This window comes from Protopterus annectens, chromosome 16.part0 (assembly GCF_019279795.1).
Source record: "Protopterus annectens isolate FY-2018-M chromosome 16.part0, PAN1.0, whole genome shotgun sequence".
NCBI classification, from domain to species: Eukaryota; Metazoa; Chordata; order Ceratodontiformes; family Protopteridae; genus Protopterus; species Protopterus annectens.
The window spans coordinates 155,951,037-155,978,672 of NC_056750.1; the positions used below are offsets into that span (position 1 = coordinate 155,951,037).

The 27,636-nt window shown below is 38.6% G+C and overlaps 1 protein-coding gene across 1 annotated transcript in view; it reads left to right on the forward strand.

Annotated features, from left to right (window-relative positions):
- LOC122790443 (platelet endothelial cell adhesion molecule-like) overlaps positions 1-27,636 on the forward strand; it is a 611,804-nt gene that overhangs the window by 293,380 nt on the left and 290,788 nt on the right. Inside the window, exon 8 of the mRNA XM_044057977.1 lies at positions 8,214-8,330. Within this exon, the coding sequence (XP_043913912.1) occupies positions 8,214-8,330 (117 nt within the window). The remainder of the gene's footprint in view (positions 1-8,213; positions 8,331-27,636) is intronic.

Consider the following 27,636-nt stretch of genomic DNA (forward strand, 5'->3'; position numbering starts at 1 on the left):
TCTACTGGGAGTAGAAGCCACAGTCTTCTGCATCAAAACCAAGTATGCCACCTGTTGAGCTACTAGGACTGCTTTGAAATGCTATTGCACAGTGACCATTTGTTAAACAAAACAGTTGCACATTGCAAACAACATGATCAGCAGCAAATGTCAGTCCCTTGAAGTTTACAATCCCCTGAAAATGCACTGAAGCTGAAAAATCTGTGAAATGTAGTAAAAACTCACAATTCTTTGAAAATGCATTAAGGTAGTTGGTGTAATCACATATCTAAACTGTCCAGATTTCTGCAGAATGTCCAGATTTTTGCCTCATATTTTTGGTCTGCTCCTCTTAAAATCGAAGTTAGTAAATAATGACATACATTTCAGTTTCAAACTTTATATCCTTCAGAAAATGCAAACTAACACAAAACCTTTATTCTAACAATAGTCTAAGTTTATAAGAGCAATATTTAAAATCTATCCCTGCTTTTGGTTGTTTCTCTACCCATTATTTAAGGCTTTGTTGAGATTTCTTGTGATAAGAAGTTGAGTGCTATGGTTGGTTTAGAGAATTTAGGCCCTTTTCTCCTGTAGCCAAAGTACAGGATGTCACTTCCCATCTCTTGGTCAGTAATCAAGGGGCCTGAATCCTCACCACTGATAATGGAGCAGGATGTTCAGTTGGAACAAATTATATACACATAGTATTTCCAGATACAGCTATCTGCATCAAGCACAATTTCCCTTAACAGCACAGCTTGAACACACTCAGTCTGGGGACTGGTTATCTCCAGATCCTCAATAAGACTTCCCACTGGCACAGCTGTAGAGTTGAGTCCTCAGCTGACTGTCAAAAGCCAAGTCCTCCAATGCCCTCTCTGTGAAACCAGTGCTCTGTGTCCCTGCTCCAAGTGGCTGACACACACACTCTTTGAGATTTGATTTTCACATGAACACACACACACACACACACACACACACACACACACACACACACACACACACACACACACACACACACACACGCACATGCACACACGCACACACATGCACACATGCAGACGTGCACAAGCGAGCACACACACACACACACACACACACACACACATATACAAACACCTGGGAAAGGCTGGCACAGATTTATTAGATATGGCCCATTTTACCCAGACTATAAGGTAGTTACACTGCCACCAGACATTCCAAAGCCAGCTAAGGCTCTTACAAGAGTACCCAATTATGTTGAGTGAAATTAATATTAATACAAATGATAGTGTTTGACCAATGTAGTAAGGCTTAAAGGAGTGGCCACAGAGTCACCAGATAGATACAAGTTCTCTCAAAGATTAAAATATTCTCTAAAGGACCAGCCACAGTGAAATGTTTATTTAATAACAAATAAAAAAGAACATGAAAATACTAAATATCTGTTTTCAATAAACACCAGAGTTTCATCAGAGGAATATTAAAATAACACAGATGAATAGATTCATACAGATGTAGAAAAACAGTACTTAACTAATCTCACTATATTTTCTTGATTGAACTAAAGAATTACTATTCCCTGGTCACTTATTAGAGCAAGACTAGATGAAGTAGGTGAGTTATCCTTCTATGTCAGGTTTCAAAAACAAACTACCTTTGTGAGTTCTGTCTCGTATAGTATTAAAACATCATTTCAGTAATGGAATACAGAATGACATCACCCACATCTGACTTCTGGTTCTTATACTACCCCCATTACTGGAAACTGGACCAGAAGCTCTCACCTATGTGTTATCAGACACACAGATAGAGCTTTGCTAAGATCTGTTGCAGCTTCTGGAAGTAATAAAACAATTAAACACTTACTACAGGAGCTAATAAACAATTATCTGGCACATACATTTCATCTCTGGCTGCAATCAGAACTGTAAGATACAATCTTTATGGCCTAAATTAAGTAATTTAATTTGATACTATTTTTCAAAGTTAGCTGGAATGAGGTTAACCTCTTCTCTTCCAGTATCCTCTGCTGCAATATATTAATTTCAATAGTTGCAATACAGTACAGTCTGCTAGGCATGTATATTTTTTTCTGTCCAGCAGGACATACTATTAATACATTTTAACACAAGTAACTTTAAAAACGTGTTTCCACACAAGCATCTGTAAAAAATCAGGTTGATATACAAATGACATAATTCTTTACAAAACTCCCGCTAGCTATGCTGGCATATGTTACACATCCACTGTCCTACTTCTCCTGTTATTGCTGGCAATATTGCATATCATCACACAGGGTTTGAGTCTGGTTAAATTAACTAACCTGACATTCTTCCCTATGGCATTTCATAAACATACACATGCACACAACTGGAATGTTGAGTTTTATGCATTATGCAGCAGATGGAAATATCTGTCATCCTTTTCCATGGCAAGCAGCCCAGCACCGTACTGGGAGCATTAGATTTATGCACCACAAGCAGAATTACAAAAGAAAGGTAGAAACAAATTGACACATGCACATAGGGATAAAGGGGCAAATAGTAGATGCATGCGAGGATGTAAGGGCATTGTTGTATTTTTTTTTACTTTCTAATTTAAAAGTAAATGTTGTGTCAGCCCCCCTGTGGCCAGTGGGCCCCCTCCCAGCCAGTGACTCTGCTTACACACACACACAAACATTGCCACCTTGTGCTACCTATCTGTGGATGCTTGCTCCCCAAAACTTATATAGATACAGAAATGGATATATACTAACTCCATGTTTCCACAACAGCAGAGAAAAATGAAAAAAAAAAAACACTGAAAATATATTGCCAACTCACTCAAATCTATACAGCACAGCAAAGCATGCCTCAATATTCAGAATTATAAATACATCTGCTCAAAGATGTGCACCAGTGAAATAGTGATATAACAATTTCTAAGTATCAGTAACAATCTTGTTGGCATGCTTTATATTAACAGATATTCACAGATTTTTCATGTTACTCAAACTTATTTTTCTCTTTTATTGTTGCAGTCATAGTTAGTTGCCTATCTCAAGTATAGTGTTTTCATACTTTCATGTATTTCATAGCACTACTCAGATGCCAAGAACTTCTTCTTTTGGCCAGTTTTATTTTGTTACCCTTTCCTCATACCACCTGCCCATTTGAAAAACCATTTGCTTATTTAGCAGTTAATGATAAAATGTGGCAATGCTTGCCACCCGGCAGTATGAATCTTGATTCTAGATGTTTAACAATGTTGAAATGACACCCTGACCTCTTGTGCAAAAATGGGAAAAGGTGTTATGGATGGATGGTTAAACCATTCACATATTTGTATAGTATAAACAAATGAAGGTCTCAACTTACTGTAAATCCCACAGGTTCTCCACCATAGACGTCATATAGTCTGACTGCGTGCTTTTTTCCTCACCCTTCAACTTCTCTTCTAGAAATGGGAATTAACTTGTCCTACATTAGAACTTGGCTTACTCATAAGAAAAGATGGTAAGCCAAATAAAATTTAAAAACTAAAAACAAGATAGACTGAAATTGTTTTTTCTGGTTACAGGTCATGCAGTCTCTGAGCTGGTTCTAATGATGATCTCTCCATTTTTGGGTATGGAATTGCTGCTTTTAATAACTTTGAAACATGTAATAGCTTTTGAATATATGCAGTAATTAATAAAAATGATTTCCACTTGATTGCCCAATAATTTAAACCATTATATTTACTACCTGATAAAGTAAACAGAAATACAAGTGGAGACCAAATTATTTTCAAAGGTTTTAGTAAAGACATTTGACTAGGTATGCACCTCTCAGTTCCTTAACCCAGGCCTAATTTTACTGTTGCACATAGTTGTCAAAATCTACTAAGACAATACAGTACTTGTTTCGGACATCATAAAATAATGAGAGATGTTTGACAGCAGATCTTCCTCTTACTGGATAGGTTAGTGACCAAAATCATTTACATGGCGTCACTTGTCTGATCTGGATAAAGCAAATGAATAGTTGTAGGTTTGGTTCAAACAGCTTTATTATATACAAACACATCAGGACTGAGGCTTAGTAACTTAAACTTAAACTTATAAATAGACTGACTATTGCACTCATACATGTTAACACTCTGGCTGTTCTCTCAAAATGGCACTGCTGCCTGCACATGCTCTCTGTTTATATGCACATGCCTTCACTTTGAAATGCTTCTTAAAGTTACAACACACACTCTGTTTTACACATGGTATGCTTATAAAATGACCACATCAAAACAATATTCCCAGAAGATCATGATGTAAAACGACTTCAGAATCAACAGCTATTGGATAAGTTTCAGATGCAGGCAATAGACATATGAAGAACCCCTCTCTTTTTCTGGAGAAGAATGTGGATGGATGACGGTGGTGAGTGGTTTGTCTTCTGTTATTCACTTCCTCAGTTACTGCTTGACAGGCACTCACATTCATAACCCTCTGCTGGGGGTGGGGTGGGGGTGTGGGGGGGTGTCCTGACAATTCAGAATATAGACCTCTGTGCTAATTTATTTATAGCCCTGGGGAGTAAAGGATCTGAAGTGAAGATGAGAATATGGAGCTAGGAGCCATCATTTGTATATTGTATATTGACTATTTGGAGTGCTTAGCTGTGTAAATAACTACTACAATGATGTCAAGACTACATTGCCACTCCCTGTAATCAACGTAGATGACATGTGATATTTCTGTCTTCATTGCAGTTTATACAAGCATCAGGTTTCCTCAGTCCCTCCCTTATGATAGCAGAGCTGGCTTTTTATCACCTCATTCTATTCCTCCAGCCAACCCTGCATTTGGCATGAGTTCATTCCCGAACTCTGGTTACCATTGGTTCAGATATATACACTGCTTCTGTGCCATTGTTCTGGCATAGTTTACTACTTATTTTGACAAAAAAGGATATATATTTTCATTTCATACAATGAGAGAGTATTCACTAGTTTCCATGTTAGCAACTAGACATCCCATCACTCTGCACCCCAATTAAATTATGAAAAAAAGAAGTTCTGCACACTATTCATCATATGGATAACCGAGGACTGAACAGTTGGTAGGAAACATTCCAGGGGTACAAAACACTTTGCAAAAACATATTTGAGGCTATCTAATGCTATTTCTTTATGAAATCTCCAAAAACCTCTAACTTCATAGACTTTACTTTAATAAGCACTGTTCTTGTGATTGCAGGCATTGTTTATCTGAATTAAGACGATCTGTCTTGAGAATTTAGCAGAAGGCTACATTTTCAACATGACAGTCTTTCACTGCTATTGTTATATATTTTAAGGTTACCATACTTACAAATACCAACCAACATCCAAACAGCTGTCCTTGTTACTAAGTCAGTGATACAGGTCTTGAATGTAGTTAATTTAAACTTCATTTCTCCAGACTCAGAACACAGCATTTTATCAGATACAGAAGGAATTCAGTTCATATAGATAGCATTTTATCAGAGATAGAGAAGGAATTCAGTTCATATGTTTGTTGGGCATTGATGGTGTGTCCAGTTAATGTTCCATCTGGTGAAATCAGCAACCCACCAAGTATTACTCAAGTTACAAGACTACCCATCTCTTCACACAGCTTAGAATATATATTATCTGTTCTAATGTGTTTAAATACAATATTTGTTATGGGCAATCCATGACCTGCAGAAGTCCAATAGCATCTCAAAACTATGATTTAGGTCCTGAATGCTTGTTTTACTAATGATGCCCTTCCATGTATATTAGTTATTTCCTGCAGCAGTGCTAAATTATTCCAGTATGACAGCAGAGCTGACAGATGTCACCAATTTAATATCTCAAGTACCTCAAGCAACTTATTTTTATGCATACACATTTTTTTTTAAAGCTGTCCTGCCTGTGACTCATAACCAAATTGTGACAACCTTTGCATCCATTGAAGAGAAAAAACTCCCACAACTAGGAATCTGAGTGCCCTTACACCTGTCTGGAGACTGTCATGAGAAGGACCTCAAGAATGAAAAATAAATTATCACACTGACAAAGAAATTCACTGCAAAACCCTCATTATGTGTAGCAGTAATTCTGATTATGTTTAGGAGTGATTTTCTAGCATCTGTATTTGTACAAGGTCATTCTGCTCTGGTGAAGAGAAAAAACATATTGTTAGACAGATTCTTCTAGCAAAGCCACGTTGTCCAAATATTTCCACTTATGCTTGCTGCCAGTCTGATTCTGATCCTGAGTTTGCCCTTCAACATGCAACTGTTGAGCAAAATATGTCTTCATGGAGCCTCTTCAGGTTAACATTTGTAGAGTTTCATTGATGGCCTAGTTATGTTAAACATCAGACCTACAAATGGTTCAAACAGGCAAGCACAAGTAGCCGAGCTTTAGTAAGAATCCTTTCAGACGTAGCTTGAACAATCACAGTGGTCTTCTTTGGGGTGACTATTTAGCCAACCATATCTTCATTTAATGTCTTGCACACAGAAAATCAAATGAAATAAAATAACCTCTGTGACTTTAATACCAGATCTGCATGATGTGAATATGTGAAATGTGAGAAAATGGCTTGGCTGACACCTCAGTTTGTAGCCACTTTCCATTGACTTGAATCTGCTGGCCATTTAGGTGAAGATCTCTTGATTAAGAAGTTTGAACAGGAGGGAGCCAAGGGGGTCCTCAGGTTTCTTTTGGCTGGGAGTCACACACAACCTTTTGAAATTCAGAAAAATTTTCAGAACTAGGGTCTAGTTAAAGTGGTGACGTATGTTGTTGATGGTTGACTATAATGTTATGAGTTTTTTTTAAAGCAGTGGTAATAAAAACACCATATATTAATTGTGATAGTAGGATGCATTTCCCTATAATTTGTTTCCCAATTGGTGATGAAAAGTAAGAGTGTTTCCTTGGAAAGAAAACTATTTGATTAATTTTATCTTTTGTTTTTGGATGTAAAGCTGAAATCTGCAATTCCTGCAAACATCAGGTCTACAAATTTTAATGAGCTGATGGTTTCAAGGGGATGATATTGATGTCTGTGGCTTCTAAGTTTGATATAGTTTGTTTTCATTTTGTGGTATCCAAAACGCATTACTTTAATTTTATTTAGATTAAGAAGAAGTTTGTGTGTGTGTTGTAAGGGAGAACAGGTCTTCTTGAAGCAAAAATGTAATGGTTTTCCAGGAAGATTTTGACCTATAAAACATCATGTCATCAACACACATGAGGATTGATAGATTTGGGCTGAGCAATTGTATTCTTTTGATGTATATTGAAAACAGCAGGAGAGAAAGGGCTGGACCTTAAGGGATACTTTTCATCACACGGGCTTTGGACAAGTATATGGAACATAAGTTTGCTATGGAATAAAATTGGATGAATGCCTGTGTAGCATTGCTACTGATCCTGTGGTCATACAGAGATCACTGAGGATTAGTCACTGGTAACAATAGCGTCTCAGTTCTAGGCCTCAGATTGTGGCAAGTCATATCCCCTGCCATATAACATTCAGAGAATTACCTCAACTTCAGAAATTCTCTTAAGATTCATATACAAAAAAAAATACTAATTTCCATGCTTCACCTAATACTGACACAACCTAATGCAAATCAAACATTGTTTTACCTCTGCTTTTCACAAATCTGTGTCTCCTTCTCTGGTTTTCCTTTTGTAACAATTTTTTACTTTAACCACATCTTATACCTCACTTCCCCTATCACTAATTTCCCTACCAGTCAAGAGTTTCCCGAATCTAGATTCTCTACCTTTCTTTATCCTATGTCTTACTTGTTCCTTCTGCTCTTCCTTCTGACTTCTATAAGACTGTCTTAAAACAATTAATGTACTTTCTTAGTCGATTGCCATCCTTTTGTCTTTCAACTTGTTACAGGAAAGGTAGCAAGAAAAAATCATTTTTTCATGATGTTATTGTAGAACTCCTTTTTTTATTATACAGTTTCATCCTGTATAGTTTTACTGACTGTGTTTTGCAAGACATGTTTGTTGTATCTTTTTAGTATATTCCTTTGTCACGGTCAGTCTCAGGCTAAAATTGGTCCATCTGGATTAGTTCTCTATCACAGTTAACATGTTTAAGTAAACAACATAATTAATGGTGTGCAGTTCTTCGTGGCTGCTTAATGGAAGTAAAATTACTTTTAAGCTTTTATATGTATCCTTTTTTTAATTTCCTTGTTTATAGTAAGCTAACTTGTTCAATACTACTTTTATTTATGACATTTTTTCAGGAAAACCTCCTAGGAAAAATCATTTTCTGTGGGCAAGCTTAAAGGCAGGGTCGTCTAGTGATCACAGTGCCAGCAAAGACTGCACCAAAATCAAAGATCCAAGCAGCAGCATCCAAGGTAAGATACAATAAATTATTTTGATAAAGCTTCAAAATAACCTGTTTATTTCCTAACAAGATAGTTTATATCTTCATTTTTCTAGTTCTGAATAATATGGTCTTTGTTTACCTTTGCTTATCTGATTTTCCAGATAGTACTTATATAAAACAATCTGTGTCTATTTGTTTTTCCTGTCTAGGAATCTATCAAGTTGGGAAAAACATTAGCATGAGGGACCATAGTGGTACAGTTAGCTCTAATTAGCATATGCCAGCTAATGTCACTATACAACTGCTCCTGGGTATACAGAGGCTACATCTTTTAGAAAATGGAAGTCAATTTCTCACTTAAGCCCTGGTCATACAGTTTTCCACATATCCAGGGGCTACCAGGAAAATTAATGTGTAACCCACATGTTGCATATAGAATGTTCTGGAACATGTAGGGGATGAACTCCCAACAGAGGTTGAAATAATTTGTATATGTTCCCATGCAGGGATAAGGACAGTGGACATGACTGTATATGTTCCCATGTGGGGATAAGGACAGTGGACATGACCATATATGTTCCCATGTGGGGATAAGGAAAGTGGACATGACTGTATATGTTCCCATGCAGGGATAAGAACAATGGACATGACCGTACATGTTCCCATGCAGGGATCAGTAACAGTGGCCATGACTGTATATGTTCCAATGCAGGGATAAGGACAGTGGACATGACCTCTAAATTAGAGAACAGCAGAAGGTTTTTTTTTTTTTTTTTTTTTTTTTTTTTTGGAGCCCAAAACATTCAAAACATGGTGCTGTGATATCCACTTCTTACAAAGTAACAAACAATTAACCTAAAGTGGTGGCTTCAGTGCAACCAAAGATATGCTTCCTGTCAAAGATCTTTATTTCATGATGAACTTTTATTGGAACCAAATGCAGGTGTATTCTGCTGAAGTCTTCAAAAGATGTATAATAGGCTGATGACAATTGTGGCCTATCCTGTTGGAAAAGCATCTGTAATAGAGGTCAAGTAATGAATTTACGTATTCTGAAGGGCTGTTATCACTCACTATTACAGTTCTTATTTGAGTCAAGAAATTAAGTATTTTCAGGTGTTAATTTAGCAGAATACCTACTACTGTCTATTTGTCTTCAACAGAAGAAATACATGTTTGAAACAAATGTGGATTCAGCATGACAATATAAATACTGTAAATGTGAAATGTTAATGTTCAAACTGACTAATGCTAGAATAGTTTTATTAACAGTCAATACTGGCTATCTGAAAAAAAACATAACATTCATTTACCATTTAGTGCTTCACAGACGGACAAACTTAATCATAGTTGTGTAACCATTTATTGATGATCTGTTTAGAAATGTGTAATGATCAAATGCCTGCCCCATACCAAGAATACATTATAACTGTGCCAGTGCATGTTTTTGATATTGCATGGAGCTGTTCCTGGCTCTTACATCTTTTATGATTGTTGCAAAATCTTAAAATATTTGTTTTGTAATTTATAATTTCTCAGATTATATCTCAGCTTTAATTAATGTTAAAAGTTGAGCACACAATCCTTTGGTCAAAAAGTAAGGACCATTGGTGACACAGTAAAATATTTTCTCAAAAAACCTTCAGTGCCTAAACATCTGTTGTAAGATTTGCAGTTACCTCCATTTCTTTATAGATGGAGCCCAAAGGTAATTTTTTTTCTGCTGTGGAACTATGCTTTACATTGCCCCAGAAGTATCGGGGTAGTGCATGCAGAAATTCATCAGTAGAAGAGCAAATGCTACATTATTGAAATGTGTCAGTCACAAGCCAAGAAACAGAGAATCTTCAGTAATTAATTTGTTTATAAGTTGTTTATTGAGTCTTTAGAAATAGCAAACTGTTAACATTTTTAGTTTTCAGTTATGTATGTACTGTGTGAGCCAAGCATTGTTGTTATCTGTTTGGTTGCTTGCTTCTATTAAGTCAGAATATAAACAAGACCTTGTGGCACTGATCATCAGAGTACATGATTTGCATCCTTATCACTGAAGGAAATCGAATCCCTTTAGTGTATTAACTGTGGCTAGCTAACACACCTAATATGATGGGACTTAATTTATGCATTGCCTTGAGCAGGAGGAGGAGGAGTCAAGGCAGGACAAAGTATTGTCTACGTTTGGTGCAAGGTTTTTAAGGGTTGCGACTAACAGGTGCAGATGGTGTGGGGCTGCAGTATTAGCACCCAGAAATAAATGCTGATATTGCATTTGTAAAGTGCCAAGTTGCAAGCTGCTTGCTATTTCTGTAGCTCACAGTTTCCTGCAGTTACAGAAGGTTTGTTTATTTTTCTTTGGTTTTCATAAGATCATAGGAAGTTACTAGACTAATGCCCCTATGGCCCTTACAAGCCTAGCCAAGTTTTTTACCCTTATTTCCATGATCAGCATCTATCATCTCTGTCCAAGAGGAAGTTTTTTTATCCTCAACTATGGTTTTGGTTAACTGCACAGAGTGCCAGATAACCTAGCTATGATGATGCATTAAACAACCATTCTCTTACGTGATGTACCAACCTTGTAACTAATGATACTTGCAACTTAACATTACTGTTGGCAAGTGTGGGACACGTGGATGCTTGGCCAACCAGCAACTTGTTAGTTATCACTTTGTCACAAAAAATTATACATGGCATTTTTTTTTGTTTTTTACTTTTTATTAAAGATATATACTGTGTGTGTGTGTGTGTGTGTGTGTGTGTGTGTGTGTGTATATATATATATATATATATATATATATATATATATACATTTAATAAACTATAATAAAGAATTCAATATAACAATTATAATAAAACAGTTAAACTCCTGTTGGATTTAGATGATTCATTTTGTGCATGTTTGTTTTAGTTCAAAAATCTGCAAATATAAATTTATGAAGGAAAACACTGAGTTTTAGACTGGGCATACATGTTTTATCATTCTTTCTTTCTGTGATTGTAAGATTCTTCTTAACCTCTAATCTTTAATATATAGATAATGACTTTGCTTACTCTTATCTAGCAACAGTAGCTTTCAAAATGCTCATTAAATGAGGATTAGGAACAAACCAATTTGTCCAGGGACATCTTCGGTAAGGGTTAGAGAGAGAGTTAAATGGGGGGAAGTGGGATTTTCTTTGGGAAAAGGGAGTTAAAAGTAAGGAATCGGGATAGGTTTGAGTAGTTTTGGTAAGGGAAGGGTTAATTTGTTAAGGTGATGCTAGAGGAAGTGAAGTAGATGTTGGGTGGGACTTAAGGTTTTATAGGAGGTAATTAAGAGGAGGAATCACATTTTAGCATGAACTTACAACCCACCCTCCCTCTCCTTTTTTCTTTTGGTTATTTTGTTTGGTATGGTTATGGAGGGGGTATTGGGCAGAGAAGAGGGACAGATTTGTCCCCTTCTGTTCCCCCTCTTTGTATTTGGTGTTGCAATGCATTTTGGAGATGAGTGAGTGGTAATATGTGGCTTGATATGAATAAGTGAGCAGAGGTATGGATGCTGCTTATTCAGGCAGGGTGAGTGGGGTACGCTGCCCTGATTTATAAGGATTTTATATATTGTGGTAACAAGGTCATTTGAGTTACAATTAATATTTGAAATAATGTAATAAAGTTACCTTTGAAGTTAAAGTCATCAGATGTCACTTGGTGTCATTGTGTATTATTGCAGAGCACCAGGACAATCCATTTAGGAGAAAGCCTATCCCCAGTTGCAATTTTTGAGACATACGTATTCTTTCCATTTTAATTTTAGTTTTCTTGAAAATGTTTGTCCCAGATCTCCGTAGCCTGAGACTACCTATGCCTAACCTTGGGTTATTTTGAGATCATATTTATTTATGCTTTGTTGACTCTGTTAGTCCCACTAAGCCTTAGGGGTCTTTTCGGGGGAGACCTGAGGTAGTATTCTGTATGTATATAATGCAGTCTGTTGGAGATTACTATTTTTCTATCTCTTTCAATAGCCTCTTTGACTTTTGGTATTAAGTTTGCAGTTGATACCATAGAACGGACCATCTTTTAATAATTTTATTATAGTCCAGACTAAATTCCGCTGACCCTTATCATACATAGTATAGGTCTCAATCCATCAGGTTTGTATGTGTGCAACTTTTACTAATCCCTTTTTCCCATAAATTCATGATATATGATGTTAGACCTTTCTTAACTTATTTGCCTTGGGGTCATGTCTTGCTTTTCATTTATTTTGAAAATTAAAGTGTATAGATGCTAATTATGTGTATATAGACCATCATTTTATGAGGAGTCTAAATTCTATTTGCACGCCTTGGAATGTTTAATTTTAAGGTAAACATAGATTTCGAAGTTGTCTGCCAATATTTTATTATATTTGTCAATTCCTTCATACTGCCAAATTATTTTGTCCTTTATTATTATGGCTCTGGTTTCTGCCGCAAATATGAGCATGCAATGAGGCTAACAATCTCCCATTTGAAACTTTCTCCTTTACATAACTTTTTTTTATATCCTGCAAGTGTGATTCTGCTTTTATGGCCAAATCTTCAGGAAGATAACAGGTCACTCACTTTTAGGATTTCCTTTAACCCTGACATATTGCTTCATATTAAACACCATAACGTATAGAAATCCTATTCCCCACACTAAATTGTCATGTAAGTTACATGACTAATTATGTGTATTGCTTTTTACCACAGAGATAAGTTCAGTTATGTGCTGAATCTCTGCATGTTTCTGTGCTCATGTAGGACTGGTAGATTTCTGATGCAATATAATGTTAACAGAAAGATCATAGTTTGAACTACACTTTCTTAAACATTTAATTATGTCAGTTTGGACACAGCTTTTGATAATGATTTTTACCCTATATTTTCATATTCTAAGATTTCCTGCTCCTGCAGTTTGAATTGTATATGAGTATGAAGCCTAGAGAATTTTCTCTCTAATTTGGTCATAGGGTCCTTGTCCCTTATGTGCTCCCATTCTCACAACTACAGTTTAGTTTCATTGTACTCTAAAGAACTTCATCCATGTATGCACTCATTAAGAGACAGTTGTCAGCAAACAAGCCCTTTTCTTGCACTAATTAAAAATCCTTATTGTGTCTGTCCGATCTTTCAGTAAAATCTGTTTCTTTTAGACAAAGGTTTAGATTAACTAAAGCATACATGGTCCACTAAAACTGTGTGTGCATCGTGGGAAGATAGAACACTGTTTTGTATTCAATAAGTGGCTCTGTATGATGTGTAGAGTTGCAGAAACGCAGTAAACATCATGGCATGCTAATTACAGCATGAAAAGCTGAATTATATGCTAATAAACCAAACCAAGATTGGAGGAGCTATTCAACAAGCTATAATGCAACTGTGTAGACTCAGTGCTGGTTTTTCATGCAAATTCTAAAACCTATTGGAATACAGCCACAGAAACTAGGCTACACAGAAAGAATGTTAGGTGCTTCTGTTGCTCTTACACATGCGTGTGCAGCAGACCCAAGTCTATGCTTCTGCTGCTGCTAATAGACCACTGCCAAGAAGGAGAAGGGTGTTCTGACCCTGTTTAACTTATGATCTACATGAGCTAGAATTGGTAGAGTGCCACAGGGTAGATAAAGACACACTAAAGACGCACTAGATGAACTCTGAAAAATCTGTCATTTTCAACTGACAGCAAGGGCAAATTGAGGGAAAACAATACTAGTGGAGACAAAGGTATGTGTAGCATTTAGAATTTTAACTACAGGAACCTTTTGGAGATCAACAGGGGATATGCTGGGGGTGTCACAGGCATCAGCATCCAGGATCCTAGATCAATTCCTGAATACTATGCTATAACATGCCAGTGACTACATATATTTTTCCTGTATACCTCAGAATAGAGCCAGAACTAGAAAGGAGTTCTAACCTGTAGCACACTACCCTGAAGTCTTGGATGTCATAGACTGCACACATATTGAAATCAAAGTACCACCTGGGGAATGGGGAATGGTGTATGTAAATAGATAGGGCTACCACTCCATTAACTGCTACATTATGTGTAATGCTAAGGGAATCATCCTGAATGTGCATGCAGACAACCCAGGCAGTTACCATTGCTCACATATCTGGTACAACTGTCAAATGTATGAGATGTTTATTGGGGAGATATCCCATGGAGTAATTTACTGGGGGATAAAGGTTATGCACTGGAATAGTGGCTGATGACACCCATCAGAAATGCACACACACCAACTGCAGAACACTATAATGAGGCACACACTCAAACAAGAAATATCATAGATCATGTTTGTGGGCTGCTGAAGTCATGGTTCCAGTGCCTAGATACATCTGGGGGAGCTCTGTAGTACAATCCACATACACGTGCTGAAATCTTTACCATCTGTGCCATGTTTCAAAACATCATCTTGAGAAAACAGCTTTGGCAGGATCAGCAAGGGGAAGGGCCACACATCCCTCCCCCACTGGCAAGTTCACCACAGCCACACACTGATGAGGAATCAGAGGTGGAGCCAGCAACTGCTGTGCGTGTAGGCAGACATAGGCTTGCACAATATGCCCTCGCACTGGCCAAGAGACAATGGATAGCACACACATGCACCCTAAGGGACTAAAACCTTTATCCTTCACACATGTATACAGTAACATTGATGGCAGGCAAGGCTCACAACCTTTACTTACCCATATAATTGCTGTGTACTGCTAGCATCCTGCAGAGTCAGCCCTGAACTAAAACTCTTGCAACTGCCAGATTTCCAAGGTAAGTGTTGAACCTGGAATACAAAAATAAATGTCAAAGACTACAAACAAATGACATATCCTTGCATATGTTACTTGGTAATGTAAGTAAGTATAAGGTGCATGATTTTTTACAGCAATTGCATCAAGATGTGATGGCTGTGACTTATGTGAATACGTCTACTATCAACTAATAGGGCTCAAACATCAAATATTCACACATTCATACTTCAAAACTGTACAGATTTTCACTGAATATCCACAGTTTGGCCTCATACCTTTGTCCTGGCAAATCATTAAAGAGTGAATTTAGAAAATAATGACTCAGATTTCATATCCCTCAGGAAAATAACATAAAAATAGTAATGCAAAACCTGTTATTCTATCAACAGTTTAAGTTTGCAAGCCCACAATTTTTAAAAACTCTCCCCATTGTTGGGCCTCTGATGTACTTTTATTTATGGCATGGTCCAACTTTGTTAGTCTTAGAGGGTGGGAGGGATGTACACATTACAAAAAACCTGTAAGAAAGCTATAAAGTTTGCAAAACGGTACCACGAACACAGATATACTAAGCAGTAGGTCAGCTATGTACCCTGAGCATCAGACAAAAGACTTGTGCATCCCTGAATCCAAATGTTAGAAAACAAGGATATGGCACAATTATCATTTGCACAGGGTGTTGTGTGGGGAGGGGGGGGGGGGCAGGAGGCCTAAGGTGACACAAAAGGTAGTGAGTGCATGTGAGTAAGTAGAAGCAGGCAGATATTTGGATAAAGAATCAAATGGCCAGTGAGACGGAATGAGATGCATGCCTCACTACTGGCCCATGTAACTATTATGCATGTGTCTCTCTACAGGCGGTCCAGGAGAAATTGATGTGTGAGTGTCTGCAAGAACACAGCCAAGCTCTGTGCTAGCTCTATGTCCCATTATGTTGGACAGATGTCAGACATGCATGGTAAAGGTGACAGATCATCATCATCCCCAACTGTGGGAACTGGCTCTGCCAGAAGCTACACTGGCTTGTCCATACCCACGGTCAGATTTATTGCTGCTACCTGAATGAGACGGATGCCTGCTGGATGAGATCTCCTCACAAGTACACCCAGGACCACAACCCAATACCCTGTCACATCTGGGTTTGGACCCTTAACCACTGATGGAGCAGTGGAAGTATTGCCACTACATGAACATCGTCAAGTATTGCCATGTCAGAAAACCTCAGATAATGTGTATAACCTGCGCCCATGTGGATGCTGTCCCCCTCCCAGGAGACATTCCATCACAGACACCACCCGTTCCAGTGTGTCACTTGGTGGAGGCAGTCATGCATGTCAGCCTGTGCCCAATCTACAACCCTAAGTATTTCCTTGGAGACCCTATTGGAATGTGCCTGTGCCTCCATGACAGCCCTAAATATACGTTGGGTGTCCTGGAAATACACACCAGGATCAGGTCAAAGATGAACAGCAGGCCTCCTCTGAGCACCCCTAAAAACCCTGCTGCATGGTACCTCACCAACACTTTGGCTACGGCCAGAGTCAACAGGCATTGAAGCCACAGTAACCACACTATCCTGATCAAGTGCTTCACCCTCCACCTGTCCAATATCTGATAATGGGTTTGCATAGGCCTAATGGATGTGTCCAAAGGAATTACAGGGGATTGCTGAATGTAAAACTCAGTGTCACATTCAACCTCTGCAACCCTCGACTCTGCCTGTGTTTGGCTGCCATCATCTTCAGTCTGCCAGTACTGTGACAACAGGTGGTAAGAGTCCTACACTTCCACTGTCAGGATCACCTGCGATAATAAACAGCCAACACAGGAAATAATCTAATAGCTACATTACTACAATTTAATATATGCTAACCAACAATGGTGCACTTATCACAGATGGTACAGCAATACACAGACATTCCTGTGAAATGCTTACCAGTACTGAAATAAAAAATGTTTGGCTTACCATGTACAGATCACACCACACTTGTTAAGGAGCATGGTAATTTTTTTCTTTATATGTTCATTAATAATACATTTAAATGAAACTCGGATGACATGTCCAGCCCAAGTGAAATGCACAATGAACCAGAATGTGTCGTTAACTATATCAATGCATAAATAGGTGCCCCCCCCAAAAAAAATATTAAACCAACTTAACTATTGCTTTTAATATTTTACTATACAAGAAAAACTTTAAAAATTGGCATATGTAATACTACCTGGAAGCTCCTACAGGGACATACTTGTCCTTCCTAAAACAGCAGCACCAACATTAATCACATGCTATTGTACACTTTCCACTGAGGTTTCTGGATCCATGACAGTGGACAGGAACTCTTAATTTGTTGTCAATGGTGGTTCTACAGCATGCCCCCCCAGTAGCCAGTTATCTACAGGCCACTGCAGCTGCTCTCCCCCAGGCTGATGAAATCATGTCAGTGGCCCCAAGACACACCTGATCATATGATCTGCTGTACCCCCAATAGGATTGACACCTTTCACTAGTTTCAAATCGTTTCAAATTTGCATTTTTCCAGACATATCCCCGTGTCTTTTCTCAAACAGAATGGCACCATGTTGATGAAAGGCTTGTACAATCACATTGTTCTCTGTCACTGAAGGGGGTATGCAGGGACTGGGATGCTTGGGTGCCATAGTCCTAGGTGACATAAAACACTAAAGAAAGATACCACACATAAAATCACATAAATAAAAGTTCTGCTTAGATATAACATGTATTACTAGTTTTTCAATATTACCCATTGAAGAAACAAAAAAACTTCAGTTATTCAAATTTAAAAAAGGGTTATGTGGTTAAAACATATCACAGTCACACACAAACCAAGGTTTGATCCAAAACAAGGACTAACAATAACAAAGTAAACCTCTGTAAAATTATTTTTTGATTGTTGGCAGCACAGAAATGAAACTTGGCACCCCCACTCCCAAAACAACAGCTGAATGACCATTTTGTACCACATTAAGAAATAACACATCAGTCAATTGTTAATGAGTGCTTTCAAACTCTCTCCAAAATGTGTACACATTTACCACTGAACAGTCATTGTTATGCAATTGCTAGTTACCTCTACCTGTGCCCATCACTCCCCTAGATGTGTCTAGGAGCCATCCTAGAAGGCTAACAGTCCTGTCTCAGTGACAGTATAGAACATTTATATTTCAATGAAATTGCATAGAAGAGTGTGAAAAGAAACAGTTGTACCAGTAACACTAGTGATAAAAGTTAATAAGGCCATGTATCCGAGAAAGTAAAATGCCCTGAGAAGAATTCCTATGCTATCAGTAAACGTCTAGGAAGTGCATACAGATACAAGTAGCATTTGCTATGGTATATATATCTATATCTGTGTGTGTGTGTGTGTGTGTGTGTGTGTGTGTATATATATATATATATATATATATATATATATATATATATATATATAGGTTCATGGGTAGGTACAGCCCTAGGGCCGATACAAGCCTAGCCAAAAAGGTACCCTGGCTTTCTTCACCCAAGAAAATTATTTTCCTGTGCCCCTGTTGAGCAGAGCCACAGAGGTGATCCCCCGGAGTGAATTTCCTATTTCCCATCCAATCATCAAGATTTTTCTTGAAGAGGGCTAATGAGGAGCTTTGTTTGATATAGATAGGTAGTTTGTTCCAGAGTATGGGAAGTCTCTGTGACAGATATATATATATATATATATATATATATATATATATATATAAAGTTACAGCATAACATTCAAAAATTCAATAATACCTTATCGAGATCAGTAGCGATAAATATAAAATAATAGCAATCTTCTTCTGTGTTATCCACATACACAGCTCTCCGCACCTTCAAGTTCCCTAGCTACATGGTTCTTTTTTTGTAGTGTAGATTCAGGCCTGTGAGCATGGTAAAAATGTGAACAAGGAGTGGACTCGTTAGAATTGCTCAGTCCCAGATTCTTGGCTCTGTGTTGCAGACGTAAACATAGTGCAGGCACTACCTCAGTGTTTTTTGCTAATGAATTGCAACTGTGAATGTTTACTGGTAGGGAGAAGAAAAACACAGCAGCAATTCAGACTCCCTTACTTCCAGTGGGTGTGTCACCTAGGTTACACTTACAAAATATAGAAGTAATTGTATCAAGGTTCATAGGTTCATAAGTAGGTACTAGACTATTGGCCCAAGGGCCTACGTAAGCCTAGCCAGCAAGGCTCCATAGCTTACGCCACCCAAGAAAGTTATTTTCCTGTGCCACTGTCCAGCAGAGAGACAGAAGTGATCCTGGGGGTGTATTTCCTATTTCCCATCCACTCATCAAGATTTTTCTTGAAGAGTGCTAATGAAGAACTTTGCTTGACATAGATTGTACAAGGACGTGAGCAGCACGCATTTCCCAGTTTTTGTTCAGTAATACCCAAACTCCCCTGCATTTGTAGGAAACTGCATATTATTGCTGGTTAATATTCTCGTACATTTTAAGAACAATGATACAAAATGCCTTATAGACTGCATTTGTTAGATTACTGCTCAGATAAGAGAAGAATGAACACCATACAAAGATAAGACAGAACTGCATTGCTGCAAACAGTAGTCATAAATGGTTGTGTGGTCACTCATTGCATTATATCTGACATTAATACATGTATAAACAACTCAAAAGTGCACAAGTGCCTTATATCTTGTTAATACTGTGGATTATTTGGGACTTGTATGTGCAATGATTTTTATTCCTGCTACAAAGCTGTTTCTGTGGCAAATAGGGATAAGGCACCATTACTGTGTTTTATAGGTTCACTGGTGTGACAGTTCAAATCTCTAGACTTGTGTAAAAATCTATCATGTGTACTAAAATTTATTTTGCAATGTTTATTTAATAGTTTTTAATAATTCCACTATGTGCATGGTGTGTGGCTTAGCACAAATACATGAAATGGATAAATACAATTAATGTCATGTAATGTACTTCTATGATAATACATAAACTACACCTGTGAATCACATGTGTGTGTATCACATCTGCTAAACACAGAGATTCACAAAGTTTATACTATCTGCTGATCATGGTTCTAGTCCCACATGAAACCTAATAAACACAGGTCACAAAGATAAAATAAGGTGAGCTTTGTCACTTCTGTGGGTGGTATAACTTTGCACAAACTTGGACTACTGGTTCACAAAAGAAGCAGACAGAACACCTGCAGACATGCTGCAGACATTCTCACATCCAAAAAGGATACATTGTTGCATCTATTGCTTTTCATTGCGCAAACCTGCTAAGCAGCATTGTACGGCAGTTAGCAAATGTCTCCCAACACCTGTAGGTCTACCATGCCTACAGACATGAACCAGACAGTAGACAATTTCAAAATGGATACATTGTATCATCTATTGTTTGTCACCGTGCAAAAACAATAAGTGGCATTGTATGGCAGATATTCCACATACCTAATAATGAATATGAAAATATACAGCTCTTTCTAAACTGTTTCTGTGGCAGCAGGTGTAACTGGCAGGCTGCAATATAGGTGAACCTGGGTTCAAATCTCACACATTCACAATTTTATTAATGTTTGTCCAGTCAATTAAAAAAAATAAAAACAAATATAAAAAAAAACATAATTTTAAATAACAATAAGTATAGCAGTGGAGCTCATATGAATTGTGTGTGTCACAGAGTATACTGAAAATTGTTTCTCTAATTATAATTTTCTTTTCTGGCCTGGGATGACCTTCAGACCTCAATGATACTCATACACATATGAACGTATAAAGCAGGACCTTGTCAGGCACTTTTTTCTGTGACAAGGATGACTAATCACCTATGTGGAAGAATGTTAGGTTTGAATTCCATATTGTACAAACTATTTTTATCAGTGTGTGAAGCCGTACCAAACATGCGTCAGTTCATATATATTATACCCCTAATACATGTCTGCAAAGTTAAATCAAGTAACAGGTACAGCAGCATCCAAACCAAAAACTAATGCCAATCGTCATATTACCCGTCTTAGTTCATAAACTTCTTTCCTCTGGCACTGTTGCTCTCCACTTAACATTGCACAAAAGTGGTTGGCAGCATTGTTTAGGTCTGTACACTAGCAGTATACATGCTAGCATCCATTGGTGGGAAATCACTCTTACCCATTGCTGTTTTCCCTCATCAGATATGTCTGGTGGTAGGATCATAGAATTATAGGAGATTACTAGGCTGTTGACCAGGAGATAATTTTAAGCTTAGCCAGTTCATCTCAATGTAATACCATAGAAATGCCAGTCAATATCCAAGATTGCATTTAGTGATAACTGCCCATGTCCAGGAGGGTTGTGGGCACTATCCTCAGTAGGAATTCAAGGTGGCCCATCCACTCATCCAGGTTCCTGTTGAAGAGTGTCATAGAGGTCCTCTGTTTCACATGAATTGGTAGCCTGTGTCATAGAGGTGCTCTGTTTCACATGAATTGGTAGCTTGTTCCAAAGACGAAGGAATGATGACCAGTTTAGGGCAAAGAGGGGTGTTAAGGAATCCAGAATCTTCATTGGACTCCTTGTAAAGTGCCATAGATAAAGGATCTTGCAGGGGGACTATACCTGCTCCCAGTACAAGTCTGAGGCATGGAATAGTTTGGCCAATGCTGTCTCCAGTGCAACTGGCATTCCACACACTGGAGAACAGTGTAGGAATCGCTATCATGATCTGAAAATGTGCTAACATGCAGATGTTTAATATTTTGACAGTTCTAATTGGCTAGCTATCCATTTCAGATAGACATCCCAACATCTTCTCTCAAATAACCAATCTTGATGTCTTCTGCAGTAAATTCTCCTGCAGCCTTGTAAAAGTCAGTCCTGTGTTGTGATGCTTGTGTTAACTAATGAGTTCTCTAGTCTGTGTACTTAGGTAGGGATCCTAATCTCATTGCAGTCAACTCATGTGTGTTGTGTGTGGGTGTGTTTCTTTCTAGTCAGAACAGCATAATTGTGTATCCTGCAGGCATCGCTACAATCCCATGGAATACCAATATTCTGACAGTTGGACATGCTTACACAGCCATTAAATGCAGGCCTCCCAACATCTTTTCTGAAACATCCAATTATGATGCCATCCACTATAAATTGTCCTGCAGCCATGTAAAAATCAGATTTGTACTGTGGCTCTTGCATTACACACCGAGTCCTCCAGTCTGTGTACTTAGGTAGGGGTGCTATTCTTACTGATGTAGGACATGCTTAAACATCCATTTCATGCATGGCTCCCAGCATCTTCTCTCAAGTATCCAATGATGATGGCATTCACTATAAATTCACCTGCAGTCTTGTAAAAGTCAGACTTGTGCTGTGGCCCATGTGTTAAGTACAGAGTTCTTTAGTTTGTATATTTTGGTAGGGGCTGTAATCTTACTGGTATGTATGTGTCTGTTTGTTCACTTGGTTGACATTTGAAAAAATACTTTACACCATCTTGTGGGACACTGCTATTACCAGCTTGGGGACACTGCTATTACCATCTTCTTCTCACCAGACACTGCTGATGTCATCACTTATAAAGTGTTGTCCAACACTCTCTGATTTGTGCTGTGGCACTTGTGTTAAATACAGAGGTCTCTAGTAGGTGCACTTAGGTAGTGGTTCTATTCTCACTGTAGACAACTGGTGGGTGTGTTTCTTAACTTGGTTGACATTAGAGAGAACATTTTACACCAGTATATCCATCCATCTACACCTTTTTCGTATTTTAACACATGGGGTAGGGGTGTCACTTCAAAAGTAACAATCATCTAGGGCCAAGGCTTACACCACTGGGTGGCCAGCCCTGCTGCATAGTTCTTCCACACTGCACCAGCATATGGGATACTGCTATTACCATCTTCCTCTCAACAGATTCTGTTGATGTCATCAGCAATAGCTGTCTCTTAAAGCATGTTCTGTTAATGTCACAGGCTAGGTTAAGATCCCTAGAGTGAGTGACTGTTGTGTCATTTGATTTACAGATGTGCAACATTTCCATCAGGACAGGGTCAGACACTGGCCTGTAGGCCAAACATAAGTCGCCTCTCACCAGCCTCTATGATACAGAGTACAGTGACAGTGCTTTCTGTTTATCCATGTGCATCATGGCATGGTTTGTAGGTCCTGTATTGTCTTGTTGAGAAACACCTGTGCTCTCTCTAGCTGCAGCAGTTTTCTGGTGAGGTATTCACAGAAGGGAGCATTGTACTCCATTAATGTTCTGCTGTGGGTCAAGTACATTGGTGTTATAACATCCTCAGACCTGGATGGGATGCCCTTACTGATGAGGTGGAGAATGTAGAAGACTTTCCTTACTACTGTGGAAACTTGATGGTCAAAGTTCAGATTGCTATCTACCTGTGTTCCCAGGTCTGACACCATTGGATTTGAGCTTGGGGAGGGGGTGTTGTCAGTACTGTAATTAGCAGGGAATTCCACTTTGCAAAAGGCAATAACAATGGCACTTTTACATTTAGTTTTAGACCGTGTGGCCTGGGCACCAATCATTTGTCTGTGTTAGCCCCTCCTGCAATACATTATCATCTCTGGGGGACTCAATGTTTGCACCCAACTTGCAATTATCAACAAACCTGGTAAGACAAAGGCCATCTAATTTAGTCTGGACTTCCAATAAATAGATTCTGAACAGTAAGGGACCCAGCACTGATCCTTGTGCTACACCACTGGTGACAGCTCTGCTGGTAGAGGTTGAGTCACTAGCTTTGACAGTATGTGTTCTGTTGTTCGCTATCCACCTATTGATGTAAGGGTTAATCCCCAGATAGGAGAGTTTATCAATGATACCTGAATGATGGACTGTCATAACCCTTTACCAGATCAAGATAGTCAGTATGAACCATCTTACCATCTTCCAGGGCTTTGATGACTTGAAGTAGTCTACTAGGTTTGATAAGCATGATCTACCCTTAACAAAGCCAAATTGGGTTGGGTCTAGAGTCTGAAGGTCACCTATGTCCTTCTTGATAAGATCCATGATTCTTTTCATGGCCTTACAGATGAGACTGGTTAGACTTATAAAATCTATACTTCCCAGGGTCAGTTGATGGCCCTCCTTTGAGCAAGGAGATTGCTGTTGCTGTTGTCAACTCCTCTGTAACAAAACCAGTTCTCAGGCTATGGTTAAACAGGATGCTAATTGGATCCACTATGTCCTGTTTTAGATTGATTAGTAAGCAACCTAGGATGTTATCTGATAACACTGAGGCTGTGTTTTTAGCCTTGGACAGCACAGATATGACCTGACATTTAGAGATACTAGGTAGAGTAGTGGTGTTGAGTATACCTTGGGGTATTACCAGTGGGACCAGGGGGTTGATGTTTCACCAAATGTGTCCGCTATCAGATTGGCAAAATCCTCCAGTGCAGCTTCATGTTTGCACCCCTAGCATTAAACAAAACTTTGTATTTGCCTCCAATGGATGTTATTACATTAGAACCTCTGTTGCTTTGGCATTGCCTAAAAATGCACTATGGGGAAGGCAAGCTCCTTTGCCAGTATCTGTCAGCCTACAGGACATGGGTGTGGCTTGTTGACCATGGCATTCCAGGCTGAGAGATACTGGATACCCCTGGACTGATATCAGAAGCGAAGCCAATTTTTGAAGTCCATCATCTGTTTATATTGTGGCATCATCCTGGGTGAAGGTAGAATTCTACTTAGGTCTAGGGTCATACCTGCCTGAGACACATAATGTGAAAGTTCAGTCATATGTCTCGTCATATAGTCCAGAAAGGTATGTCTCAAGTAATTCTCCCCAAAATGAGCTATGACAGAGTCATAACAGTACTTCTTGTTGAGTGACATGGTTCGATACACTTACATGCATATTGTTGGCATATTAGGGCATGTGTTGCAGCTGAGCAGATCAAGCATCAACACAGTTCACATTCCACCATCACAGTGAAAATTGCAATATGGCATAAGTGTGCAAGTGTCTACATACCTTCATTAAATGCTCTGTGAGACTCATCAGTATAAATTCATATTGATTACATGATTACGTAACTGTTGTCTCATACACATGTTGTTAATCTGTGATACACACAACAATGTATCACATGTTTTGATACAATTGCAACTTTGGGGAAGTCATTGTATGTGCAGTTGTGTTGCTAGAAGCAACGACTATTGAGGGGGTCAGCATCACTATTATGTGACTATTATCATTTGTGTCAGTAAATGTTCTGCATGAGCCATAAACAACTGATCTGCAACATGTCCTGATATAGCATCAGGCTGCTGAAACACAGCTTGCCAATAAAACACATGTAGGCATATGTTGTGCATTTGATACAAGTACATGACACTGTTACAGTTGTACGACTGTGTGCATGGCACCAGTGTGTGGAATGTGATGACTGACTGCAGTTGTATGTGTAGGTCTTTTCACAATTCATGTATTCCAATACAATTGAAATGTTAAGGAGAATACACAGCTAAGCACAGATGTGCATGTGGATGCTTCGAGATGTATTCAACCGGAGTGAATAGACAATTGCTGACAGACTGCTTGTCTCACTTGTCAACACCCCCCCACCCATCGCCACTGTCTATCAGACAAAGTATAAATGCCAACTTTAGTCAGTTTCTATGCTAAGGAGGGTAGCACATCTGTGTGCTCTGTATGGCTAATAACACATAGTCAGTAGGCTGTGACAACATCACAGATTTGCCTGTATCATGACTCAGAACATACACCTTCTTGACACGGTTGGATCCATAGTTCAATACAGCCTTTACACAGAATACATTCCCATAGAAGGGTGTCCATCAACATGCATCCATCAAACTAGGTGGATGGGACAGCACCAGATATGTATGCATGCATAGACACATCCTGATTCCCCTCATCTGTCAGGTAGACCAACATGTCATCATGGACCTTTTCTAAATGTACACTGGTAATATCCCCAGTGTGCGTGAATGACAGGTGTGATTTGTTCATGCGACCTACATGTGCGTTACATCTGTTAGATGACCTAAAGAAGGTCAACAAGGGCATACACGATGACAGCACTGTCATCCTGCAGAACTTGAGCAGGCCAAGGCATTTGACATAAATTCACACTTGGGTATTACTGTAACACTGTTACAAGTGGCCATAAACACCTGTCACCAAGTAGGTAGACCACTGGATCACATACATGGCATCTAAGTATGTTGAAGTGTGTGAAGTGACCTATACCTATAGTCCAGTGATCTGGTCCATACCTCAGTGCTGTGTGCTAGACCCTTTTCTGTCCATTATTTAAGTGACAGACATCACAGATGACATGCACATCCTGTGTCCAAATAGCTATCTGGAGGACTGCAGATTGTGGGCAATCATTGACTCCAACTGTGATACTAGTACAATAAAGACAGCATAAAAGATTGCTGTCACAGCCAAGAAGACACTTGAGATGAAACAAAATTATTGGGGGATTTGTTGTTATAAAAGCAAATGCACAGCCCAGTTGTTATGTAGACAACACGCCCCCTATGAGCAGACCAAGTGGTATATGACCTGTGTACTGAGGTAGATAGTTTTGTAGAATATCTACCAGCATGTGCCCACAGTGGTGACTATTCCCGTGTATATAACATAACTCCAGAGTATGTGCAGGACATCCACATTGAAGGCCATTATACTTACATAGTTCACAACCTTCATCATAATATTAACTGTGCACAATACACCCTTTTTCCTGCTCCTCCATACACATCTTTCAGGGATGCATAACTCATTTGTACCACATTTGCCACAGTGAGCTCAACACATCTTATTGGCCATACCTAAGTATTCTTTTTGTTGCATAACATTAGAGTCTGATAGTACAGAACTCCCATCAAGGAGTTATAACAGATGCATGGGTGATATGTTTTCCAGTGATCCACACAGTACATACATAGCTGATTGATAACATTGATGACTTGGGTAACATTAATGACAGTGCGGATTGTGCCATATATATGCCATACACACCTGTAAACTAGAGTGGATTGATCATAATCTCACACACAGGTATAGCAGTGTTCCTCCTAATACCTCCAGCAGATATTACAGTTTCAGGACTGTGAGCTTGATTTCCCCCATAGATTGCTAACAGCTCATAATAGTTGTATGTGTGTTCATGTAGAACCATTTATGATCACTCACAATCACATATGTTATGTCAGAGACATGGGATTACTGGTGGTATTATTCTCATATTGTCCATGAGCCTGTAACTGTGTCCCACTTGGCTGAGACCTCTGCTGACATTACCGTCTTATTCAGGCAACTCATTTTGTACATCTTCACAATCTGCACCTTTATCATGTCCATATGTGATTAGAGTTCCTGCTACAACTATCTTAACTGATGTGCTCTCATCTGCTTTACATTAACATATTTCACCTTCCAGCTTTCCCTGTGTTCATTCCCACAATTCATCTGTGTGCCCCTATTCAATACACACACTTCCCATTGACTGTTTTTAATGCCAGTCTAGGTTTCATTATGGATAATTTTACACAAATGTTGTTCAGTATACCAACACAGGTTTCCACAATAGTCTGCACTGTA